Source organism: Chrysemys picta, chromosome 18, assembly GCF_011386835.1.
Source record: "Chrysemys picta bellii isolate R12L10 chromosome 18, ASM1138683v2, whole genome shotgun sequence".
Taxonomy (NCBI): Eukaryota; Metazoa; Chordata; order Testudines; family Emydidae; genus Chrysemys; species Chrysemys picta.
In genome coordinates, this window is record NC_088808.1 from 3,319,478 (window position 1) to 3,342,428 (window position 22,951).

General features: G+C 51.3%; 1 protein-coding gene and 1 long non-coding RNA gene across 15 annotated transcripts in view; one reads left to right on the top strand and one right to left on the bottom strand.

Moving 5' to 3' along the window:
• RGS3 (regulator of G protein signaling 3) overlaps positions 1-22,951 on the top strand; it is a 204,835-nt gene that overhangs the window by 96,435 nt on the left and 85,449 nt on the right. For 13 of the 14 annotated variants that reach the window (XM_065572233.1, XM_065572234.1, XM_065572232.1 and 10 more), the window contains 2 exons: positions 798-881; positions 10,090-10,201. In XM_065572233.1, the coding sequence (XP_065428305.1) occupies positions 798-881; positions 10,090-10,201 (196 nt within the window). Of the gene's footprint in view, positions 1-797; positions 882-9,280; positions 9,364-9,811; positions 9,907-10,089; positions 10,202-22,951 lie in introns of those variants that run through there. The other variant, XM_065572245.1, reaches the window with a different exon arrangement.
• Positions 16,874-17,977, bottom strand: LOC135976478 (uncharacterized). The gene is made up of 2 exons (XR_010593600.1): positions 17,861-17,977; positions 16,874-17,249 (listed from the first exon to the last, which is right to left on the bottom strand). It is a non-coding gene; the product is annotated as an uncharacterized LOC135976478 (long non-coding RNA).

Consider the following 22,951-nt stretch of genomic DNA (forward strand, 5'->3'; position numbering starts at 1 on the left):
TCTTTCCAAGTCAGGGACTCTTGGTTTCACTCTGAAATGTTCCCACACTTTTAAAACTGATATTAACGACAGTGTCTTTCAGTGAGTTCAGACTTTGCCTCTGTGCTTTGCAGTATTTCATCTCGTAGGCTGTGCAGAGCAAAGTCCCGTTCAAGGCAGAAGTTACACGGCTCTGAATGATCTTCTGCATGAAATTGTCTCAGAAGCTGGTTTTGACAGCATTGTGCAGGAATCAGAGCAACTGATTTTTTTTTTTGAGTTCTTGGCTTATCCAATGTCAAAGCAAGTTGCCCCTGCAAAGTTGGCTCTGTAGCCCAAAGTCCACTGCAGCATAGAAGGAGAGAAAGCGCCTGCCCAGAGTCTCTTCATCTTGCTAATTCAGTGACTCAATTAAAAATATGTAGCTCCCCATAGTCGTGTTGAAGCTAGATGAGCCCGGGGTGGGCTACTGCTGTGGTTGTGCTTCCTGCGCTCCGAGCCGCCACAGGCAAGCCCACGCTTTGCAGAAGAAGTAATGTACAGAGAAGCAGAAGCTGCTGATAATCTTTTTATAGCTTCCTATGACATAGGTGTTAAATGTGAGGGTTTTTCTCCCTTTTCTCACTTCGCTGGACTGCAGAGTTTCCAGCCTTGAGAGATGTGCTCTCACGGGGCAGCTCCTGGCAGCTTCACTTTCAGTGGTTTACAACTTAAACTAAAGGCTCGGAGCTTCAGGGGGGTGGAGAGTTAACACAGGTTTCATGGGAAACTTTCTCATTTCGAGCTGACGTTCTGGATCCTTTTTTTTTCATGTTTAGCCTCTAGACCTTTGCAACCCGGTCCGGACTCTCCTTTTGTCAGAGGAGCTGCTGCTTCATGAAGGCAGAAGCAAAACTGTAAAGGTGAGAATTTCAGTCGCTCCTAACATGGTTATTGTGCTCATGCTTCTTAAACACATTCCTGCGCATCGAACGGGTTAGATTGAAAAGGTCGGAGTTTGACTTTTAAAATGCTTCATTCCAGTGGAATTCAAAACCAGTTGTAGCCAGTTCATTTTGGGATAGACTAACTGCCACAGCAGTTGCTGGAGTCTTCTCTTCTTCGGCTCCACTTTGATGGCACGAGACCGAGAGAATACCAGACACATGCCAGTCATTTGCCTAAAAGCCAGGAGGTTTTTGTTTCTGCTTAACTGTTGGCTCAGGACCTGATCCCGGGGGTAGGGTTGGGATCCTTTGTGCACTGTGGAAGCTCCCAAAACTGGAGAAACCAAAACAGGCTTCAAGGGAAACCATACCTAGATTTCATCAGGGTTTGGTTTTTGGTAAGTGTAGGTCCGGAAAGGGGAAATATGCCCTCTCCTAACCCCTGGCCCCTCCTCACTTGCTGCGTTTTGTGCCCGCGGCGTTATCAGGAGGGGGGTGCAAACCCCGACAACCAGACCAGGGCTGGTTACATGCTTGAGCCAGGCTGTGTATATCAGAAGGCTCAACAGCCAAACCCGGGGAATCTGGTGATTTCAGTTGAGTTTTGCTTTGGCTTCATTTGGATCCAAAATGTAGGCGTTGCAAACCCCAAGTATTTGAAGCTGAAGAAGAGGTTTGTCTAGGCTCCATTGGGCACTAGTCACCAGTCTCTGCCTGTTGTGAAAGCATGGGACTAGATGTAGTTTGTCTTAGATGATTTTGCTTGAAATACTGTCATGCGGAGCACCCTCCTTTTCCTGTCCAAGTAGAGGTGGGAGAAAGGTTTCCGTCAAAATATTTGATTGCCAAAAAATGTAGATTTGGGTTGACTGAAACATTTTACAAATTTGTGTCAATTTGGGGGAATATTTTTGGTTGAAATGAAAATTATAATTATAATGAAAATGATAAAACAATAATTTTAAATTGGAAATGCTGAAATGAACCATTTTGACATTAACAAAACATCTCACTTCAATTTTTTGGGCTAGATTTCTATATCAGCCTTCCCAGAGGAAGAGGTACCTGGGCACCCCCACTCCTTCAGCCAGTGGTTAGAGCACTCCCCTGGTGTATGGAGACCCACGTTCAAATCCCTGCTCTGGAGAAGGGGCATTAACCCAGGTCTCCCCCTTCCGCCAGGCGAGTGCCCTAACCCCTGGCTATGGGCTCCTCTGGGGATGGGTCTTGGTCAATATGTCCTGTTGAAGCTGTTCTGTTTGTATAAATACTCCCTGGAGTAGGGACTGGACCCAGGTACCCACCAAGTCAGAGTCGTTCTCATGCTGTCTGACCAGCCTCAACAGGAGAGAATGAGAGCCCCCACTGCAATACTCAGCAGCCTGGGGTTGGGGTGTTCACCTGGTGCGGGGGAACCTGGGTTCTAGTTCCTGCTAGCTGGGATTAGAACCTGGGTCTCCCATCTCCCAGGTGAGTGGCCTCACGATTGGGCTAAAGGTGGCATCAGCATCAGCGCCATCTCCTTGAGCTGGGTTTTGTGAATCCAGCCCTTCAGTCCCTTTGCTTTTATTAAAAATCAGTTCCTTCGACCCAAAATGAAATGTTTTCGGCTGCTTAGATTCACTGAAAACTCCAAAAGTTTTGGTTTCAGTTCAGCCCAAACTGAAATTATGTTTTGATTCTTTTGGAACTGCCACGAACGGAAAAATCCGTTCTTCCTCCAGCTCAGCTGATACGTGTGTAGTCGTTCGGATGCTCGGTAACTGTTTGGCTGCACGAAATTCTGTGTCATGTCCATGCAGCCATGGAAGGACCTTGTCATTTGCTATTCAGATCCTTTTGTGTTTCATGTTTTTGGATGGTTGGTTGCGGAGTCTCAGAAAAGCACCGCCTGACTCCTGGCCAATGGCACACAAGCATCTGTGTGGTTCAGCTCTGTTAAATTGCTCCTGTTCCTCTCTATGGTGTTCAAAATATAATCCCGCCATCTTTCTGATCGGATTCATTGGTCTTTCCATGCAAGTCATTGGAAAATTGTGTCATTAACTTGGGAAACTCATCACTGATTTGCAACTAGACTCTTGCCCTGCCTGCGCCTCAAATGTCCTTCACTGTCACGGCTCTTCTAGGGCTCCAGAGCCCCCCAAGTAAGTGCAGGTATATGCAGCATCAGTGGAGCACTCAGCTGTGGGAGTGCTTCTCCTGTATGGGTGTGGAGGCACTGTCACAATATTTACCTCCCCCCCGCCCCTCTGTGGGCAATGATTTAGTCTAGCCCTGATGCCCACTCTGGGTCGATTGGAGTTGCCTGTCTCTGGCGCAGCAAAATGTTAGCTAACCCTGTGTCACTGAGCTGCCATTTCTGGCTGGCCAAGGTGGGGGGGCAGGAAGTGGAAGTAGATGGGAACATGAAGAGGGTCATGCTGAGGCTTTTCTAGCTAGAAGAAATATGGTGCCCTGTCACTATAGCCAAGTGGCTCTGGTTAGCCATTTTGGGGCCCCTGCTGTAGACGTCCAAGCTCTGTCAGAGTGAGGGCACCAGAGAACAAATAGGGCCTGGTGGTCTATCACGTCTAGGGGATGAGAGTGGGAATGAACACAACAGGTTATCAAGTGATCCATTCCCAGCTTCTGGCAAACAGAGGCTAGAGACACCATTCCTGCTCATCCTGGCTAATAGCCATTGATGGACATATCCCCCATGAATTTATCTAGATCTCATGAGACCTGGCAGGGCAGGAGGCAGGTGCAGCGCATCCCTTCAGAAAGCTGGAGACCTCCCTTCTCCAGTGGAACTGAGAGCATCTGCTTGTCGTCCTTAAACCTTTCATGTCCAATTTACGGGGCATGCCCAAGAGCAGAGTCTCACCCTATACTATAGAGTCATGGATCCTTCTTGTGATGGGATCCGCCCGAGATGCAGCCTGAGACTGTGGGACCTCTGTGCCCTCTGAACTCTCCCCAGCCTGGGCTGTATCTCACAATGCCTTGCTAGTGACCAGCTGCAAGCCCCTCCAGGCACTGTGATCACTCAGCACAACTGCAGGTGGAGCCCCACACCCAGCTAGATTGCATGAATGCTCCCAGAGCCACTCATGAATCACACAGAGAAAGGCATCAGCCGAATCCCCCCAGCGCCCAGCACTGTACCGTCTTGAGCAGTGCACATTTATTAATTGGTTCCCCACTTCAGCAATGGAAAGTGGACAGACACCAGCCTTTGTCAAACTAGAGCAGATTTGCCCCACACTTCATACAAACTCACTGGTAAAGATAAACAGTTAAACAAATGTATTGACTATAAAAGGTAGATTTTAAGTGATAGGCAAAAAGTCAGAGTCAGTTACCAAAAGAAATAAAATATAAGCACGCAGTCTAAGCTCTCAACCCTATTAGACTGGGCAACAACTAGATTAAGCAGGTTTTCTCACCTCACTGGATATTGCAGTCCTTAATATACAGATGTCACCCTTGAAATCTGGGCCAATCTTCTCTGTTGGAGTCTTGTCTTCTTCTCAGTGTCTTAGTTGCTTGCAGTATAGGTGGGGGCAGGATAAAAAGTCCAGCATGTGGCCAGACCATGCACTTGGAAAACACAAGTCCAGGCACGTCCAGGGGGCATTGCTAAGTCCCCAGGCAAGGTTGGGCAGTTCCCCCGGTGTGGCCTCATGCAGGTGAGTCATTGCATTGTAGCTCCCTTGCTGGACAATGGCTGGTGATAGGTTGTTTAACGCCCCACCCAGGCGTTGGTTACTTTCCTTGTTGTTGCCTCTGGGGAGCTAATATCTGGCTGATTCCCCAACTTACAGCATGTTTTAGTGACCACCATACAACCACAATTCTCATAATTTCACATGCATTAATGATATACATGTATGGATAGAGAAATGACTTTCAGCAGATCATAACCTTTCCCCTGATACCTTACAAGGCCTGTTTTCTATGTAAGATCACGATTATATGAAAATGAGGAATATGGGGGTTCCAGGACGCTCCCCCAAGATGGAGAATGTCACACGTCTCTTCCCACCTGGCTTGATCTCAGGGCAGCCCTCGGCCTTCTCTATCTCACTCTCTGGTCTGCTCTCATTTTCCGGATAATCCCCTTTCCTCTCTGCAGTGTGCCATTGCCCTCTGCCCGCCTTCTCTTCTCACCCTGGCCTGCTTCAGCCTAGGACACCAGTTCTGAGTGGTGGGCATTGCTCTCTGATCCCTGTTTGCCTGGGCTCTGAATCATTCAGGAGCGGGAAGCCATGAGGCAGCTGGTTCAAAATGAACTGCTTTGCCTTTCCTCCATCATCATCCCCTTCACTTGGACCATAACTTGGCACTTCCAAAGCCAGGAACCCAAAGCCCTTTGTCCTCCATCTCCTGTAGGAGGGAATCTGTCTCCATCTCTGGAGCCCTGCCAGAATCTGTCCTTTCTCTGGCCCTACCTCTGGTGCAATCCTTATTCAGGCCTCACACACATCCTGTCTAGACTGTATTGCAATTCCCGCTTTTATGGTCTTCCGAAATCCCCCCAACAAGCCTCCAGCCAGAGGATCCAGAATGCTGCAGCCTGTTCTGCAGAGGAACCTAGATGTACTTTGCCTTTGTCTGGCCCATTCCCTAATGCCCTTGAAGGCAGCCACTGACGCTACAAGAAGTTCCCACGCCCCTCTTCTCCCTGCTCCCTCTTTTCCCTGCCTTCCCAGCCATCGGGATTCCATTCGGGGCAGCCGGAAACCCTGCACTGGGAGCGCCACACGCCCCGAGCCCCCACCTCAGAGACACAAGCAGGACTTTCTCTTCAGCTCGTTCCTCACCGCCTTGTGCTGCAAGATCCCAGTGCTTGGGGTGCCAGGTCCAGCTGGGAGTGGGGTAGCTGGGCCAGGCTGGGACAATGGGTCAGACGGACCCACTGAACTCCAGGGGAGGTTTCAAAAGCAGCCTCTCAGTAACTGCCACTCACGGCAATTCCCTCCAGCCTAACAAGTCTGATTGGGCCAGAGACTTAATCGCTCAATACCTTCCCCTCCCCCCCACACACTGCCATCACGTCTCCTTGACACCCCCTGACCTCATCTTCCCCTCCCCACCCCACACTGCCATCACATCTCCTTGACACCCCCCCCACCTTCCCCTCCCCACCCCGCCATCATGTCTCCTTGACACCCCCCCCACCTTCCCCTCCCCACCCCCACCCTGCCATCCCACCCGAGTGACACCCCCTCACCTTCCCCTCCCCACCCCCACCCTGCCATCACGTCTCCTTGACACCCCCCACCTTCCCCTCCCCACCCCCACCCTGCCATCCCACCCGAGTGACACCCCCTCACCTTCCCCTCCCCACCCCCACCCTGCCATCACATCTCCTTGACACCCCCTCACCTTCCCCTCCCCACCCTGCCATCCCACCCAAGTGACACCCCCCACCTTCCCCTCTCCACCCCTCACCCTCTCATCCCATCCAAGTGACACCCCCCCACCTCTACTCTTGTTTTCTCTACATGCTGAATTTTAATTTTTCCATGTTCCCAGTAGGTCTGCTCAGAAAAGTGACTGTGAAATGGCATTTTATGTTCTGTGTTTGTGCCTCTGTGATCTTCAGTTCAAATCTGCTCGGCTTCTAAACCAAATGATATTCTGCCTGTATCTTCACCCTACTTGTCTCTCCATTTACTGCCCCATCTCCCTTTCCCTTTCAGATCCTTGAACACACTGTCTGCAACCTGTGTCTGGAGTTCCCCGCTAGTTTCTTCCCAGACCCTCTCCAGTCCAGCTTCCACCCCCTGCACCCCATTGAAACAGCTCTGACCAAAGTCTCTACTGGCCTCTGCCTGGCCAGAGCTCAGAGTCAGTGCTCTCTCCTCCTCCACCTGACAGGGCATTTTCCACAGGAAAAGATGAAATGTTTCATGTCGACTTTCTCATTTCATTTCAATATTGTCATTTTCAATACAGTTAAACCATTTTGTGTTGTTTATTATTTCTATTCATTTTGATTAGACTTTAATATCATTAAAATAATAATTGTATTCTATTTTGTGTTCAATTTAATATGACAGAAAATATATTATATTTAATATTTTAATAAAATAGTTGAAAGGAAAAGAATCAACATGATCAAAATGAAATATTTTGATGGGTCCGAATTTGAAATTTTGTTTCGTGGGAAATTTTGAAATTGCAGCTTTTCATTCCGATTTGGAAGAAAAATAAAATAAATATTTCAAATGCTGGAGCTTCCCATGGAATGGAAAGTTCAGTGTGTGAGCAGCTCTACTTTAAAGGAAGCGCTTTTCTGTTTTTGTGTTCACTGGGCTTAAAGGGATGTGTGTTTGCAAAAGAACTGTAATATTTTTCTTGGGGAGTGTGACAGACTCTTGGTCCTAGGATGATGAGAATGACGAGGGGCCTGGAAAAACTCCCAGGAAGAGAGAGTGAAAAGATTTGATTGTTTACTTTAAAGAGGAGATGAATAGGAGGTAGCATGATAAAAGCATGCAAAGTAATGAATGGTCTGGAGAAGGGAGATTGGGAACTTCTGTTCTCAGTCTCATAACACAAGAACAAGGGGGCATTCAATGAAATGAAAGGGTGACAAACAGAAACCCTTCTTCATACAACACAATATTAGACTGTGGAACTCCTTACCACAGGAACTTGCTGAGGCCAAGAATTTAACAAGATTCAAAACGAGGTTGGACATTTATATGGATAACAAGAACATCCCGAGTTGTTATAATTAATGACAACAAACATTTTGGAAGGGACATCAAAGCTCAGGCTTCAGGGCTTGAGCCAGTTTCTAACTCTTAGGGTACGTTTAGACTGCAATTAAACCCTGGCCTGGGTCAGTTGACTCGGGCTTGCGGGGCTCGGGTTGCGAGGCTGTAAAACTGCTGTGTAGATGTTCAGGCTCGGGCCTGAGCTCTGGGGCCCCTTGAGGAGGCGGGTCCCAGAGCCCAGGGTCCGGCCTGAGCCCGAATGTCTACACAGCAATTTTTAGCCCTGCGGCTTGAGCCCCGTGAGCCTGCGTTAGCTGACCTAAGCCAGCCGTGGCCATGCCATGGGTCTTTTATTCCATTGCAGATGTACCCTGAGAGACCTAATGCAAAGGTCACATTATCCCCCATCTGACCACCACTGGGTTTTCACACCTTCCTCTGAAGCAGCTGGTACTGCCACTGCCAGAGACAGGAGACTGGACCAGGTGGATCATGAGTCTGATCCAGTCTGGAAATAACTATGTCCTATGACCCCACCCATGGAGCTAGAGTGATTTTGCTGACTTTTCCTGGTCTCCGTTGTTTCCTGTTAGTTCCCGTTGGAAAGTACGGCAGTGCTGGAGTGTCTCCTTACAAGGCAGAGTGAACTAGGGCCAGGGCTGGAGGGATCCCCCAGGGAGTGACCCTTGGAACTAGCCAAATTCAGAAGCAGGCTTAGGGTGAGGTTTGTACTGTGTCCGTCTTGAAGTTAATTATTAAGCCAAACCCTGAGGGGGTGAGCGTGGGCAGCAGGGCAGGGCCGCTGGCTGTTCAGTGAGAGAAGCAAACACAATGCTAGTTTTATTTGTAAGCTAAAGCGAGGTTCATAGTTCTTCACTCCTGAGAACTCCACAAAACCAAACCTGTGGGCAGGAAGGAAAACGGACTGTAGCAAGGCCACTCATTTCAGCGCCAGAGCCAAACACTGACACGACCTACGGAGTTCTGTTAGAACCTGAAATCTGGCCCCTCGCCTAGTGAAATCTGCCTCATCTCTCAGAACCACTCTGCATGTGTCAACAGTGACTCAGTCAGTGCCCTGGCTGAAGGGTGGTCCAGGGAATGGTGGCGACAGAGCAGTAGCGAAGCCAGCAAGTGGATTCTCTCTTACAACCCTAGCAAAAAGCATTCAGGTTTTTTAATTTTCTGCTTTTGGAAATAAGTTGCCACACGTTTGGCCACAAAGACGTTGAGGTAGTTACTCGGCATCGTTCAGCGGCAGCATTCCTGGAGGTGCAGTACAACTGCTGGCACTGAGCTGGGGGTGATCAGGGAGAACAGCAGCAGTTGGCGCTCTCCTGTTCCACTTCATCCCTCACACAACACGCCTATTGGCTGTCTAGGGAAGCATCCACCTTTAGAGGAGAACGAAATTCAAGAGGTTCCCAAGGGTTTGTCCTGTCCCCTTTTCAATCTAGGTTTGGATGTGTGCTTTGGGCATCTGGCTGAGACTTGGGCAAGCTCAGAGGCCAGCGAGCCGTAACCAAGACGAGCCATACACTGGCTGGTAGGATGGAACTGCTAACATCTGAGTCATGGAGTCCCACTTGGTGGATGAGTTGATTCTTTTGCTTGTTATTTATTATTATTATTGCAGTAGCACTTAGGAGCCGTAGTCATGGATCAGTACCACGCTGTGCTAGGAGCTGTACAAACCCAGAAGAAAATCTGCCTTCCATTTCTGCAGTTAATGCCATGAATATATAGTAGGTCCCTCACCCGAGTTTCAGGGGAATTAAGTTGCTAAGGCACATAGCTTTCATATTTTGTAATATTTGCATCCCAATTGCAGCCAAAATAATTATTGTTTTTAAGTATCATTGTTTGTCCCCATTACATGCCTGCAAACATTCTCCTTTAGCATGGCTCCTTCAGAGCCAACATGTTGTTTACTTGAGGGGAGCAGGACAGTGTGTGATGGTTAAAACAGAGTCAAAGCCCCTCGTCCTCACCAAAATGGGTTCTCATGCAATCTGAGAGAGTAAATGTGCTCCCAGACTGGAACTTCCACAACTCAAATCATTTCCTGTCCTTCATCCTGGGGTGTGAAAACCTTGGAAAAGAGGGCTGGAGAGAGAGCGGTGTGGGTGTGTGCATGTGGGCACAACAATTGCATCTATTACATTCTGGACACTTTGATTCCTCCCATCACAGGGCTCCAGAAGTCCCCTGGAAACAACAGACTGCAGGGTAGGAGTGATGGGCTAATAACTTGTTGATGCTAGCAAGCGTCTGTCGTTTGAACTAGTGTGAGTTGTGTGGTGTCTGAAATACTCCCTTCATTGCCAGTGTGTCTCCAGAGGCCTCTGCGGGGCTGGAAAGGAGGCCCTGGAGTTCCAGGCTAACTCTTGGGGCTGACGCCTGTCTAGGCTGGAAGGAGGCTCTTTGACAATGGCTCCTGATGCCTCCTGTGTTGTCATCTTACCCTCCAGGTGACCGTCTTCATCTACTCGGACTTGCTGCTCTTCACTAAGGAAGATGAGCCCGGGCGCTGCAATGTGTTGAGGAATCCTCTCTATCTCCAGAGTGTCAAACTCCAGGAGGGTGAGTGTGCCAGCAGGCAGAAGCCTGGCTTTGGTGGATTCTCAATCGCTCGGTGAGCTCGCTGGCAAGTGGGGCAGCCCAGGCAGCATGCCGTCACCCACCGTTGTTTCTTGCTGTTGCAAGGGTTTCAGAAGTACATGATTTCCCCTCCTGCTTGTCCTGCTGAATGTACACCCCATGGGAGGAGCTCAGGACACGCAGTGAGCCTGCCTTCCTAGCTACCCTTCCCTGGGGGTTCCAGCCAGCCCTGCCCACCATCACCCAACACAGGCTCCGGTCTGTTCATATTCCGGGGCACATAGGCAGAACTCTGGTTGCCAGGGAACTGCAGGCCTCTTGCAGAGACAGTCCCTTGCTGTTGTGGGAGTGGACAGGGCTCTTCTCCAGGGATGACAGGCCGGCCCTTCCAAGGCCGCTGTGTGCTGTGCAGTCACCATGCTGAGCTGTCCTTCCCCGTCCTGCCGGGGCCATACTGTTTGCAGCAGTGGCTAGCTGAGACAATGAAGGAAACGAAGTCTTGAGGTTTCCCCTCTGGTGCTTTAACAGAGCACAGCAGCTTCTTCCGGAGGTCTCTGACTAAGCTCTAGTGACCTTTGCTTACCACACTTCCTCCTTCAACCGCCTACGGTTTCCCTTCACAGCCAGCCAGGGCAGTTTCTCCCATCAACGCCACACCGATGGCTGCTGGGTCGGGTTGGGAGCCTTCCTCTCACGCTGCCTGCCTGGCCTGGCTGCTACACCCCCTGATGGGCTGGCTGCAGGGACTGTTACCAGCAGAGACGGCTCCAGCAGTGGGGAGCAATCTGAACCAATTGATTCAGTTGGGATGCTGGGAGGGGGTGGGGAGGCTGCTCAGATACAAATGAGGAACACCCCTTCCCTGACCCCAGTTCCCTGCCTCTCCTTCCCTGGGGCAGCCAGCATACCTGGGAACATGTGCAAATCCTCTTTGAACAGCCCTCCAGCCTGCAGCCCCCAAGAGGCAGCTGCTGAGGCTGGAGATGACGTGGGCGGTGGGTGGCGGGCGGGAGGCAATGGAGGTGAGATGGAGAACTGAGGAGTGGATGGTAGACCCGGCACTGAAGGACTAGCCTGCTCATTGCTTCATGTTCCTGGTTTGCATTGGTGGGTTGTGCAGACTGGCTCACAGCTCACAGCCACCCCAGACCTTGGCCAGGTGAGCCTAGCACTTGTCCGGCTGTGTAATTGGTGCAGGTGAAGATGTCTGATTGATGGGAGACCTGCTTGGGCAGGGCAGAGGAGTGGGAGTAGCTGACATTCTGTGTGGGTGGAGCCGTGAGGTGCTGTGGACGTGGTCCCCACCCCATCTCCTTCCCCAGCCCCAGGCCTGAAGTTGCTGTGGAATAGGGTTGCCCAGTCTCCAGAAATTACAGATTAATCTTTAATTAAAGATTATGTCACGTTATGAAGCCTCCAGGAATACGTCTAACCAAAATTGGCCCCCTCCTGTGGAATCAGGCTCTGCTGTTTGGTATCCCAGTGTAGATGGCACTAGGAGTCCACATCTCTGGAGCGGGGCTGTCCTCCCCAACTAATGATTTACCGAGTGTTTCCTGTTTGTGAATTTCCCATCACTCCTCCAGCTGATTTGAACTCTCTGGGAATGAGTTTTGGCTGTCAGCTTTTTCCAGTTCCTTGTGAGCTCTGGATAGTGAATCTTTGAGCTGTTTGTGACATGCAGGTCACCTGGTATGTTTGTTTCTTTTGCAAGAGTCACTTAGCATTGCCTGTTTCCAGGAGCTTTCTGCCAGTGAACTCATTCACTAGACTATATGGGGAGAGCAGACACAGTGAGGGATGACACAGGAAAAGCAAACTCATTTAGAAACAAGGCTGAATATGCGTGAGAATGGTTTTGACACTCTTCCCCCAGCGCAGGTTGTTTCTAAAGAACGGATACAGAAATGTTGCCCCTTAGAGTCCATCGGCACTTGGAGCTGGGGACTGAGTCTCAGCTCAAGGAGAAATGCTCACATGAGCTCTCATCGAGCTCGCGGGCTAGGGAGAGTGTAGCCCAGCCGCAAGAGGGGCTAGCAGCCCCCAGCCCAGCCCATTGGGATGTCCTTGGGACGGCTGGTCGCACTGCCAAGGCTGTGCTCTGGCTTTAGCTCACTAGCTGTATTTCCCCTCGAGCTACGAATCACACCCCAGCTCGAAGTGTGGCCACCCCCTGAGGAGAGTATGTTTCTGTGAGCAGCAGGTGCATGTTTGATTTCCCAGCTGGGCCCTCTGGCCGAGTCGTTCAATAGCCCTCAGCATCGGAACTGCTGCCAGATGGCTGCTTTCTCCTGCACCTGGGCAGGAGCTTGGAGAAGTTGGCTCTGCCCATGGCTGTTGCTCAGGTCACTCAGGTCCTGCGCTGGGCTGTGCCGTCTGCTCCTTCGTGCCAGCTGGATTTCTCAGGAAGCCGTCTGTTATTTATTGCCCGAGCAAGCACAGGGAGCCCCTCCAGAAAGGGATGTTTCTTTCTGCCTTTCATAACCTTTAGCGTGACCTTCCCCCGGAATCCAGCTCGGTGCCGTTTGCTTCCAGAAAGTTGCCTGCTTATGGAGCACCCAAGTCTGGTGCAAAAACGTGTCACCGAGCCAGAGGCAAAGTCAAAAGCCGTCAGTCCCTTTTGGCAATGACTTTCTGCCGCTCTCCTAAATAACTGAATGGCCCGTTAATAGGAACAGGCGTATTGCTGAGTGTAACAATTGAGACATCTCCGGTACACTGAAGACCATTGTGATGTTTCCTGTTTCTGCTGCTCGCTGCACTGTGCTAAAGCAAATCAGTATAATCGGCTTTACAATGCACTGTCTTCCTGCTTTAGCTCAGCATGGCTGATGAGCATCACGCCAGCCAGTGTTTCCAATGTAATGGGATGAGCGTCCTTGGTTAGATACTGTGGGAATTTCCATCCCGAACTTACTGACTTGCTGGGACCACACCCCTACTGGGGCGGGAAGCTTCAGATCGGGAATGGAAAGGGGCAACCATACAGAATAGCCACTGTGAGATCTGCCCCAGCCATGCTCCTTGGCCCCACCCTTTTCGCACTGCAGAGTAGGAACAGAGGCTTCTCCCTTTGCATGCTGCTCTGCTGGCCCAGTGCTCCGGGTACTGAGGGGGCACCATGCTCAAGCAGCCTCTTGTATGGTAATTAGCCCCAGGATTTCAACACTGTCCCACTCCCTCTGCTGGGCCTCTCCCATCTTGCTGCTGCTGGCTGGAGCCGAAGTGGCTGTTAGCCATTACTTGGGACTTTGGCAATGGAGTGAGCCGTTGCTCTGTTTGGAGGTGCCCCCAGAGACTAGTCTCCCTGTAGATGAATGGCCTCCTCCAGGACACCCCCTTGGGGCAGCCCTGCAAGTGGCTCCTTGCCTCAGTGTCCTTCTTGGGTAACTCAAAAGACTTCACTTCAGGTTCTTACTTAAACAGCATCCCTCCTGGGGGCCGGCTGATTACAGCAACTTTATGCAGGAGTCTCTACCGGAGTCCCTGAACCTAGTCCATATCCCCCATGCACACAGTCTTTGTTCTCACCACACCCCAGCTCTCCAGCAAGGAGACAGCAGCAGGTACATCCCTCCGCTGCTCCCCTGCCTCTGGCCCTGGGCACTAACTGCAGCTTAGAGCCTGCAGACATCTCCCTCTGCTGCTTCTTCTGCCTTCGGCCCTCTCCAGCCCCCCTGGCCCTGGGGACCCCCGTCAGCAAACCCCTTTCTTCTCTCCTGCCTTTAACCTGCCCCCAGGAACCACCGTCTGTCTCTGGCAGCTCCCATCTCCTACCCTTCGCCAGGCTGACTCCTGACTGACCTTTTGTAGCCCCCAGGTGCTGTCCCACTTTCTTAATTAGCCCAGCAGGGAGCTCCTGGTCTGGACCAGGAGTGCTGAGCCGTTTCATGTAATGGGCCAGCTGCCCCGTTACACTTGCTCTGCAGCTGCAGGGACCCGGGCTGCAGTTGTTGCAATGCACTGCCAGCCCACCCCCGTTCCCATCCCACTGGCCTGACAGCAGCTCCTGGGTTCTTGTCGTCTGCTCACCTGCCTCTGGAAAGGGGGGTGGGGGTGGGCGTTGGGGTGCTGAACTGCTGCTGCTTACAGGGGCCCACATTACACACAGTGATTGTTGGCTCTGTGGGGACGTGACTGGCCTGCAGGGCTTAATCTGTGCTGGGTGGTTCTGTTCCCCTTCAGTGCTTTGCAGCATATGCCCAGCGGGTCAGAGAGGGACACTGCCTGCCTGATGTTCTTATGCAAAGAATCTTAAACATTTGGTCCTTGGCTTTTTGTGCTGCTTTCTCTCTTGGAGCATTTCCCTGAGCGTGGCTGATCCCAGCCTGTTTCTCTGTCACAGCAGAGCCGGGATGGCATTTGACAGGCCGTTATTATTCATTATTGGTTAGTGGGGGGGGGGGGGTGTACAAGAGGGCAGAAGTAGGCATGCCTGGACCCTGTGATTATGTAACCTTTCCATTGCAATAGCATCTAGCGCCTCCAACCAGTGCGGAGGCTCACGGGGCTGGGTGCGGCACAGACATATTCAGGGGCAGCTCCAGCCGCAATGGGCTCACCTCTAAGCGAGAGATACAGAGGCAACAGGCCCGATGGGGCGTGACTAGCATGTGTTTGCACAGCTGATATTATATTTGACTCGCGTGCTGTGGGCACTTGCCAGAACGAGCCCATAGAAAGGCCAGGGTCCTGCCCTAGAGAGAACGAGCAGATACGCCCGGGTCCTGCCCTAGAGAGAACGAGCAGATACGCCCGGGTCCAGCCTGCCCTAGAGAGAACGAGCAGATACGCCCGGGTCCTGCCCTAGAGAGAACGAGCAGATACGCCCGGGTCCTGCCTGCCCTAGAGAGAACGAGCAGATACGCCCGGGTCCTGCCTGCCCTAGAGAGAACGAGCAGATACGCCCGGGTCCTGCCTGCCCTAGAGAGAACGAGCAGAAACGCCCGGGTCCTGCCTGCCCTAGAGCGAACGAACAGATACGCCCGGGTCCTGCCTGCCCTAGAGAGAACGAGCAGATACGCCCGGGTCCTGCCTGCCCTAGAGAGAACGAGCAGATACGCCCGGGTCCTGCCTGCCCTAGAGAGAACGAGCAGATACGCCCGGGTCCTGCCTGCCCTAGAGCGAACGAGCAGATACGCCTGGGTCCTGCTCTAGAGAGAACGAGCAGATATGCCTGGGTCCTGCCTGCCCTAGAGAGAACGAGCAGATACGCCGGGGTCCTGCCCTGGGGAGAACGAGCAGATACGCCCGGGTCCTGCCTGCCCTAGAGAGAACGAGCAGATACGCCTGGGTCCTGCCTGCCCTAGAGAGAACGAGCAGATATGCCCGGGTCCTGCCTGCCCTAGAGAGAACGAGCAGATACGCCTGGGTCCTGCCTGCCCTAGAGCGAACGAGCAGATACGCCTGGGTCCTGCCTGCCCTAGAGAGAACGAGCAGATACGCCTGGGTCCTGCCCTAGAGAGAACGAGCAGATACGCCCGGGTCCTGCCTGCCCTAGAGAGAACGAGCAGATACGCCCGGGTCCTGCCTGCCCTAGAGAGAACGAGCAGATACGCCCGGGTCCTGCCCTAGGTTGCTTCCAACATAAGAGCCCAGATACAAAGGGCGGGGAGTGAGGCACCGACGACTTTCCTTTCATTCCCTCTTTTCCTTGTGCCTCGGTTTTTCACCCTGGTCAGTTCTGTGGTGTTGGTTATCCAGCGTCTCCCCCCGATCCCTCCCTGTGCTCTGTAACCCCAGCATATAAACAACCATTGTCACAGGCAGCTCTGCTGAGGTCAGGGGCTGGGGGGAAGTTTGTAGATGGGGCAGGTGCTCAGATACCATGGTGATGGGTGCACACCTCCCTTTCCCCTTCTGTCCCCCCTCCCCCGCAGGAGCCCAGAGCACCTCACCACGGCCCCAGCGGCACGGCAGTGGTGCTGGAACATTTTTAATAGTGGGGGTGCTGAAAACCAGACCCCTTACCCCTATCCACCCTCCCTCCCCCAGAGCTGAGGCTGGGACCCCGGACGTGTGGGACCAGCAGCTGGGAGTGCTGCAGCACTCCCCTTACCCCTAGTTTCCACGCCTACGTGGCACGGCCGCAGCGGCTCCATCTCTGGATCACTAGGCAGCCAGCCCCGGAGCGCCGGGCGGTGCGGTCCTAGTGCCAGCCGCCTTGAGTACCCGTGGCAGGTTGGCCAGCCTCCGCCCCCGCCAGGGCAGAGCATGGGTGGGGTCACGCCATGCTGTTTGGGGAGGCACAGCCTCCCCCAGCCTATGATACTTGCCGCCCATGATGCTTGGGGTTGGTGGTACTCACGCGCGCACACACACACACAAACCAGGCTGACATGTGAGTGTAGCTTAGTGACACCAGAGGAGCACAGGCAAGCTGGTTTCGATCTCCCTCACCACTGGGAGCTGTGGCTCGGTGGGAACCCCCAGTGTTCCTGGTGGCTGGGCCAGAGTAAAGACTCTTTGTTTTCCCCTCTCATTCTGTGTCAGCGCAGTGAATGATCAGAAATCCCAGCAGGGCCTGAGCTTGAGGGTTTCCTGTTGCTCCTGCTGCTCTCAGTGCTGGTCACAGATCACCTGCCCCTGTGGGAGAGAGTGTGTGTTGTAAATGCTCCAGGGAGTGATGGACAGGTGATTCAGAGGCCTCATTAGTTTTGCCTTGTGGTTCTCATTACCTGTTTATTGAGCCTGGACTCCAGAAGTGATCCCAGCAATTACAAGCCAGTAGCCTAACTGCAGTACCAGGCAAATTGGCTGAAACTCTAGGAAAGAACAGAATTCTTAGACACAGAGATGAACATGATATGTTGGGGAAGGGTCAACATGGCTTTTGTCAAGGGAAATCACGCCTCACCAATCTCTTAGAATTCTTTGAGGGAGTCAATGAGCATGTGGACAAGTGTGATCCACTGGATATAGTGGACTTGGACTTTCAGAAAGTCTTTGACAAGGTCCCTCACCAAAGGCTTTTAAGCAAGGTGAGCAGTCCTGGGAGAAGAGGGAAGATCTCTCCTGGATCAGCAATTGGCTAAAACGATAGAAAACAAAAGGTAGGAATAAATAGTCAGTTTTCACAATGGAGAGAGGTAAATAGCAGGGTCCCTCAGGGATCTGTACTGGGACCTGTGCGATCAACAGATTCATAAATGATCTGCAAGATGGGGTGAGCAGTGAGATGGCAAAGTTTACAGATGATACACAATTACTCAAGATAGTTAAGTCCCAAGCAAAGAGCTACAAAAGGATCCCACAAAGGATCTCTGGGTGACTGGGCAAGAAAATGGCAGATGAAATTCAGTGTTGATAAATGCAAAGTAATGCACATTGGAAAACATAATCCCAACTATACATATAAAATGATGGGGTCTAAATTGGCTGTTACCACTCAAGGAAGAGAGTGTGGAGTCACTGTGGATAGTTCTCTGACTACATCTGCTCAGTGTGCAGCAGCAGTCAAAAAAGCGAACAGAATGTTAGGAACCATTAGGAAAGTAAATCAGAACAAGTCATAAAGCCACTATATAACTACATGGTACGCCCCCACCGTGAACACTGCGTGCAGTTCTGGTCACCCCTTCTCAAAAACGTTACATTCGAATTGGAAAAGGAACATGTAGCGCCCCCCCTCCACCCAGTTACCTTCTTTAAAGCCAGTCTGCTGACAGGTTGTGATGGACGGGTCTGGGTTCTTCTGGATCCCGCCACCCACTCAGCAGGGTGTATCTTCTTTATTTTTTCCTATGAATTTATTTGGCGGTGCCTCCACCTCCCTCGCTCCTTCCTGGAAGTGTCACCAGGGCAGCTTGGGAAGAAAATTCTAACCACAGGGTAATCCCCACTTACTTGCCAGATAGTTGGAGAGTTGGAGGTTGACAATACCCATGACTTTCCCCAGTCACGTGACTTGAGGTAGCAAATGTAAGATGAGTGTCCCGTTGGTACACGTACTTTGTTGGGGCCCTTGATGACCTATGACCACGATATCGTCTCTGCAGTGATTTAGCAGTGTGGCTGGCTGGCTTCAGTTCAGCCCAAAGGACTGACAAGTGGGAGAAGGCAGTAAATCCCTCCACAGGTTTAATATGCAGCAGGTTATAAAATCCGCAAACCCTCACTCCCTGGCTTGAGAACACAGATCAGGGAGTAGGGAGTCCCCAAAACAAGTTCCCTGACTGACTAACTAAAAGATGGTGCACTCACAAACTCCATGAATGATCCTCAGGTTCAGAGCTGACTCTGGACTCCTTGGTCACTGCAGAGGGGCTGCTCTCTGCTGGCCGGGATCCTCTTAAGGCACGAAACAGGCTGCTTCGGTCCCAGGATTTCCCCTCATTACAAAGGGATGCAGGGCTCAAGGTGCAAGTTACACAACTGTACTAAAATCCAAACTGTCGTCTCCTAGTCCAGCGTCCAGACACACTCCCAGCAGCCTGCAGCCCCGGACTAGCAGCCAGAGCAGAGCTGACCATGTGGGGACTGGTCTCCCCTAGGGAGCTGGAGGGCGAACCCAGCCTGGCTGGGGAAGTTTCCCAGCAAAGCTCTACAAACCGGGAATCATCAGTGGAGAAGGAAAAGCCCAGCTGAGGGATCTTGCTGTCAGGTCCCTAGACGCCAGTTCTCAGGGGGAACCCTGCATGCAGGCCTGGGACTCCCCAGCTCCCCGCACAGCCAGTCCTGCCCTTGCCCTGGCTGGCTCCAGGCTGACTCAAAAAATGGCTTCTCCCCTTTCCTGAGCTCCCTGGGAGGGGCACCTCACTCCCTATTGGTTGCCGGGCAGACTCTGAGTCTGCCTTGGCTCCCCCTCCCTACCAGGGACAGTGCGCCTCTCCCTGAGCTGCCAGCAGACAGAGCCCCAGGAATCTAGGTCATCTCCTTGGGGGTTACAAACAGAAAAAGGCAACAAAAATGATGAGGGGTATGGAACAGCTTCCATACGAGGAAAGATTTAAAAGACTGGGATTGTTCACTTTAGAAAAGAGATGACGAAGGGGGGATCTGATAGAGGCCTATAAAATCATGACTAGTGTGGAGAAAATGATTAGGGAAGTGTTATTTACCCCTTCACATGACACGAGAACCAGGGGTCACTCAATGAAATTAACAGACAGCAGGTTTAAAACAAACAACAGGAAGTATTTCTTCACACAACGCACAATCACCCTGTGGAACTCATTGCCAGGGATGTTGTGAAGGCCAAGAGTATAACTGGGTTCAAAAAAGAACTAGATAAATTCATGGAGGACAGGTCCTTCAATGGCTGTTAGCTAAGCTGGTCAGGCTGTGAGTGTCCCTAAATCTCCAATTGCCAGAAGCCGGGAGTGGATGGCAAGGGATGGATCATTGGAAAGTGCCCTGTTCTGTTCATTCCCTCTGAAGCCTCTGGCAACGGCCACTGTCAGAGCACAGGATACTGGGTTAGATGGACCATTGGTCTGACCCAGTGTGGCCGTTCGTATGTTCCTGTGACTCCTCTTATCCCTTGCAGTGGGTATAAAATGTCGGAGGTAGACTTTTGGCTCCTCTATATTTCCTCACACCATATAGGTGGTTAGTCACCTGGCCAGTGTGTTCTTCCAGCCCCGGAACTGCCTACCTGTGTACACTGCCCAGCAATGACCCTGCTACGGGGTCTGGGAAGGGAGGGGGTGGACCTGCAGAAGTAGGGTTCTTGCTTATCTAGATTGCAGGCCCTGGTTCTCATGGGAGACTTTAATCACCCCCATATCTGCTGCGAGAGCAATACTGCGGTGCAAAGGTCAGCTCCCAGATTGCTGCACTGGGCAGTACAGCATGGGGAGAAGGCGACCAGCCCTCTGTGGAGAAAGAAGTGGTTCGGGACTATTTAGAAAAACTGGACGTGCACAAGTCCATGGGGCCGGATGCGCTGCATCCGAGGGTGCTAAAGGAGTTGGCGGGTGAGATTGCAGAGCCATTAGCCATTATTTTTGAAAACTCATGGCGATCGGGGGAGGTCCCAGATGACTGGAAAAAGGCTAATGTAGTGCCCATCTTTAAAAAAGGGAAGAAGGAGGATCCGGGGAACTACAGGCCAGTCAGCCTCACCTCAGTCCCTGGAAAAATTATGGAGCAGGTCCTCAAGGAATCAATTATGAAACATTTAGAGGAAAGGAAAGTGATCAGGAACAGTCAGCATGGATTCACGAAGGGGAAGTCGTGCCTGACTAACCTAATTGCCTTCTATGATGAGATAACTGGCTCTGTGGATGAGGGGAAAGCAGTGGATGTGTTATTTCTTGACTTTAGCAAAGCTTTTGATACTGTCTCCCACAGTATTCTTGCCACCAAGTTAAAGAAGTATGGGCTGGATGAATGGACTGTAAGGTGGATAGAAAGCTGGCTAGATCGTCGGGCTCAACGGGTAGTGATCAATGGCTCCATGTCTAGTTGGCAGCCGGTTTCAAGTGGAGTGCCCCAAGGGTCGGTCCTGGGGCCGGTTTTGTTTAATATCTTTATTAATGATCTGGAGGATGGTGTGGACTGCACTCTCAGCAAGTTTGCAGATGACACTAAACTAGGAGGCGTGGTAGATACACTAGAGGGTAGGGATCGGATACAGAGGGACCTAGACAAATTAGAGGATTGGGCAGAAAAAAACCTGATGAGGTTCAACAAGGACAAGTGCAGAGTCCTGCACTTAGGACGGAAGAATCCCATGCACTGCTACAGACTAGGGACCGAATGGCTAGGTAGCAGTTCTGCTGAAAAGGACCTAGGGGTCACAGTGGACGAGAAGCTGGATATGAGTCAACAGTGTGCTCTTGTTGCCAAGAAGGCTAACGGCATTTTGGGCTGTATAAGTAGGGGCATTGCCAGCAGATCGAGGAACGTGATCGTTCCCCTTTATTCGACATTGGTGAGGCCTCATCTGGAATACTGTGTCCAGTTTTGGGCCCCACACTACAAGAAGGATGTGGAAAAATTGGAAAGAGTCCAGCGGAGGGCAACAAAAATGATTAGGGGTCTGGAGCATATGACTTATGAGGAGAGGCTGAGAGAACTGGGATTGTTTAGTCTGCAGAAGAGAAGAATGAGGGGGGATTTGATAGCAGCCTTCAACTACCTGAAGGGGGGTTCCAAAGAGGATGGAGCTCGGCTGTTCTCAGTGGTGGCAGATGACAGAACAAGGAGCAATGGTCTCAAGTTGCGATGGGGGAAGTCCAGGTTGGATATCAGGAAAAACTATTTCACTAGGAGGGTGGTGAAACACTGGAATGCGTTACCTAGGGAGGTGGTGGAGTCTCCTTCCTTGGAGGTTTTTAAGGCCCGGCTTGACAAAGCCCTGGCTGGGATGACTTAGCTGGGAATTGGTCCTGCTTTGAGCAGGGGGTTGGACTAGATGACCTCTTGAGGTCCCTTCCAACTCTGATATTCTATGATTCTATGATTCTATAAGACAATCCAGGAAGTTTTTGGAAAGTGTAGGGGACAATTTCCTGGTGCAAGTGCTGGAGGAATCAACTAGAGGCAGAGCTCTTCTAGACCTGCTGCTCACAAACCGGGAAGAATTAGTAGGGGAAGCAAAAATGGATGGGAACCTGGGAGGCAGTGACCATGAGATGGTCGAGTTCAGGATCCTGACACAAGGAAGAAAGGAGAGCAACAGAATACGGACCCTGGACTTCAGAAAAGCAGACTTTGACTCCCTCAAGGAACTGATGGGCAGGATCCCCTGGGAGAATAACATGAGAGGGAAAGGAGTCCAGGAGAGCTGGCTGTATTTTAAAGAATCCTTATTGAGGTTGCAGGAAAAAAACACCCCGATGTGTAGAAAGAACAGTAAATATGGCAGGCGACCAGCTTGGCTTAACAATGAAATCCTTGCTGATCTTAAACACAAAAAAGAAGCTTACAAGAAGTGGAAGATTGGACAAATGACCAGGGAGGAGTATAAAAATATTGCTCAGGCATGCAGGAGTGAAATCAGGAAGGCCAAATCACACTTGGAGTTGTAGCTAGCAAGAGATGTTAAGAGTAACAAGCAGGGTTTCTTCAGGTATGTTAGCAACAAGAAGAAAGTCAAGGAAAGTGTGGACCCCTTCCTGAATGAGGGAGGCAACCTAGTGACAGAGGATGTGGAAAAAGCTAATGTACTCAATGCTTTTTTTGCCTCTGTCTTCACGAACAAGGTCAGCTCCCAGACTGCTGCACTGGGCAGCACAGTATGGGGAGAAGTTGACCAGCCCTCTGTGGAGAAAGAAGTGGTTCGGGACTATTTAGAAAAACTGGACGAGCACAAGTCCATGGGGTCGGATGCGCTGCATCCGAGGGTGCTAAAGGAGTTGGCGGATATGATTGCAGAGCCATTGGCCATTATCTTTGAAAACTCCTGGCGATCGGGGGAGGTCCCGGATGACTGGAAAAAGGCTAATGTAGTGCCCATCTTTAAAAAAGGGAAGAAGGAGGATCCGGGGAACTACAGGCCAGTCAGCCTCACCTCAGGTCCTGGAAAAATCATGGAGCAGGTCCTCAAGGAATCAATTCTGAAGCACTTAGAGGAGAGGAAAGTGATCAGGAACAGTCAGCATGGATTCACGAAGGGCAAGTCATGCCTGACTAACCTAATTGCCTTCTATGAGGAGATAACTGGCTCTGTGGATGAGGGGAAAGCAGTGGATGTGTTATTCCTTGACTTTAGCAAAGCTTTTGATACAGTCTCCCACCCACAGTATTCTTGCCAGCAAGTTAAAGAAGTATGGGCTGGATGAATGG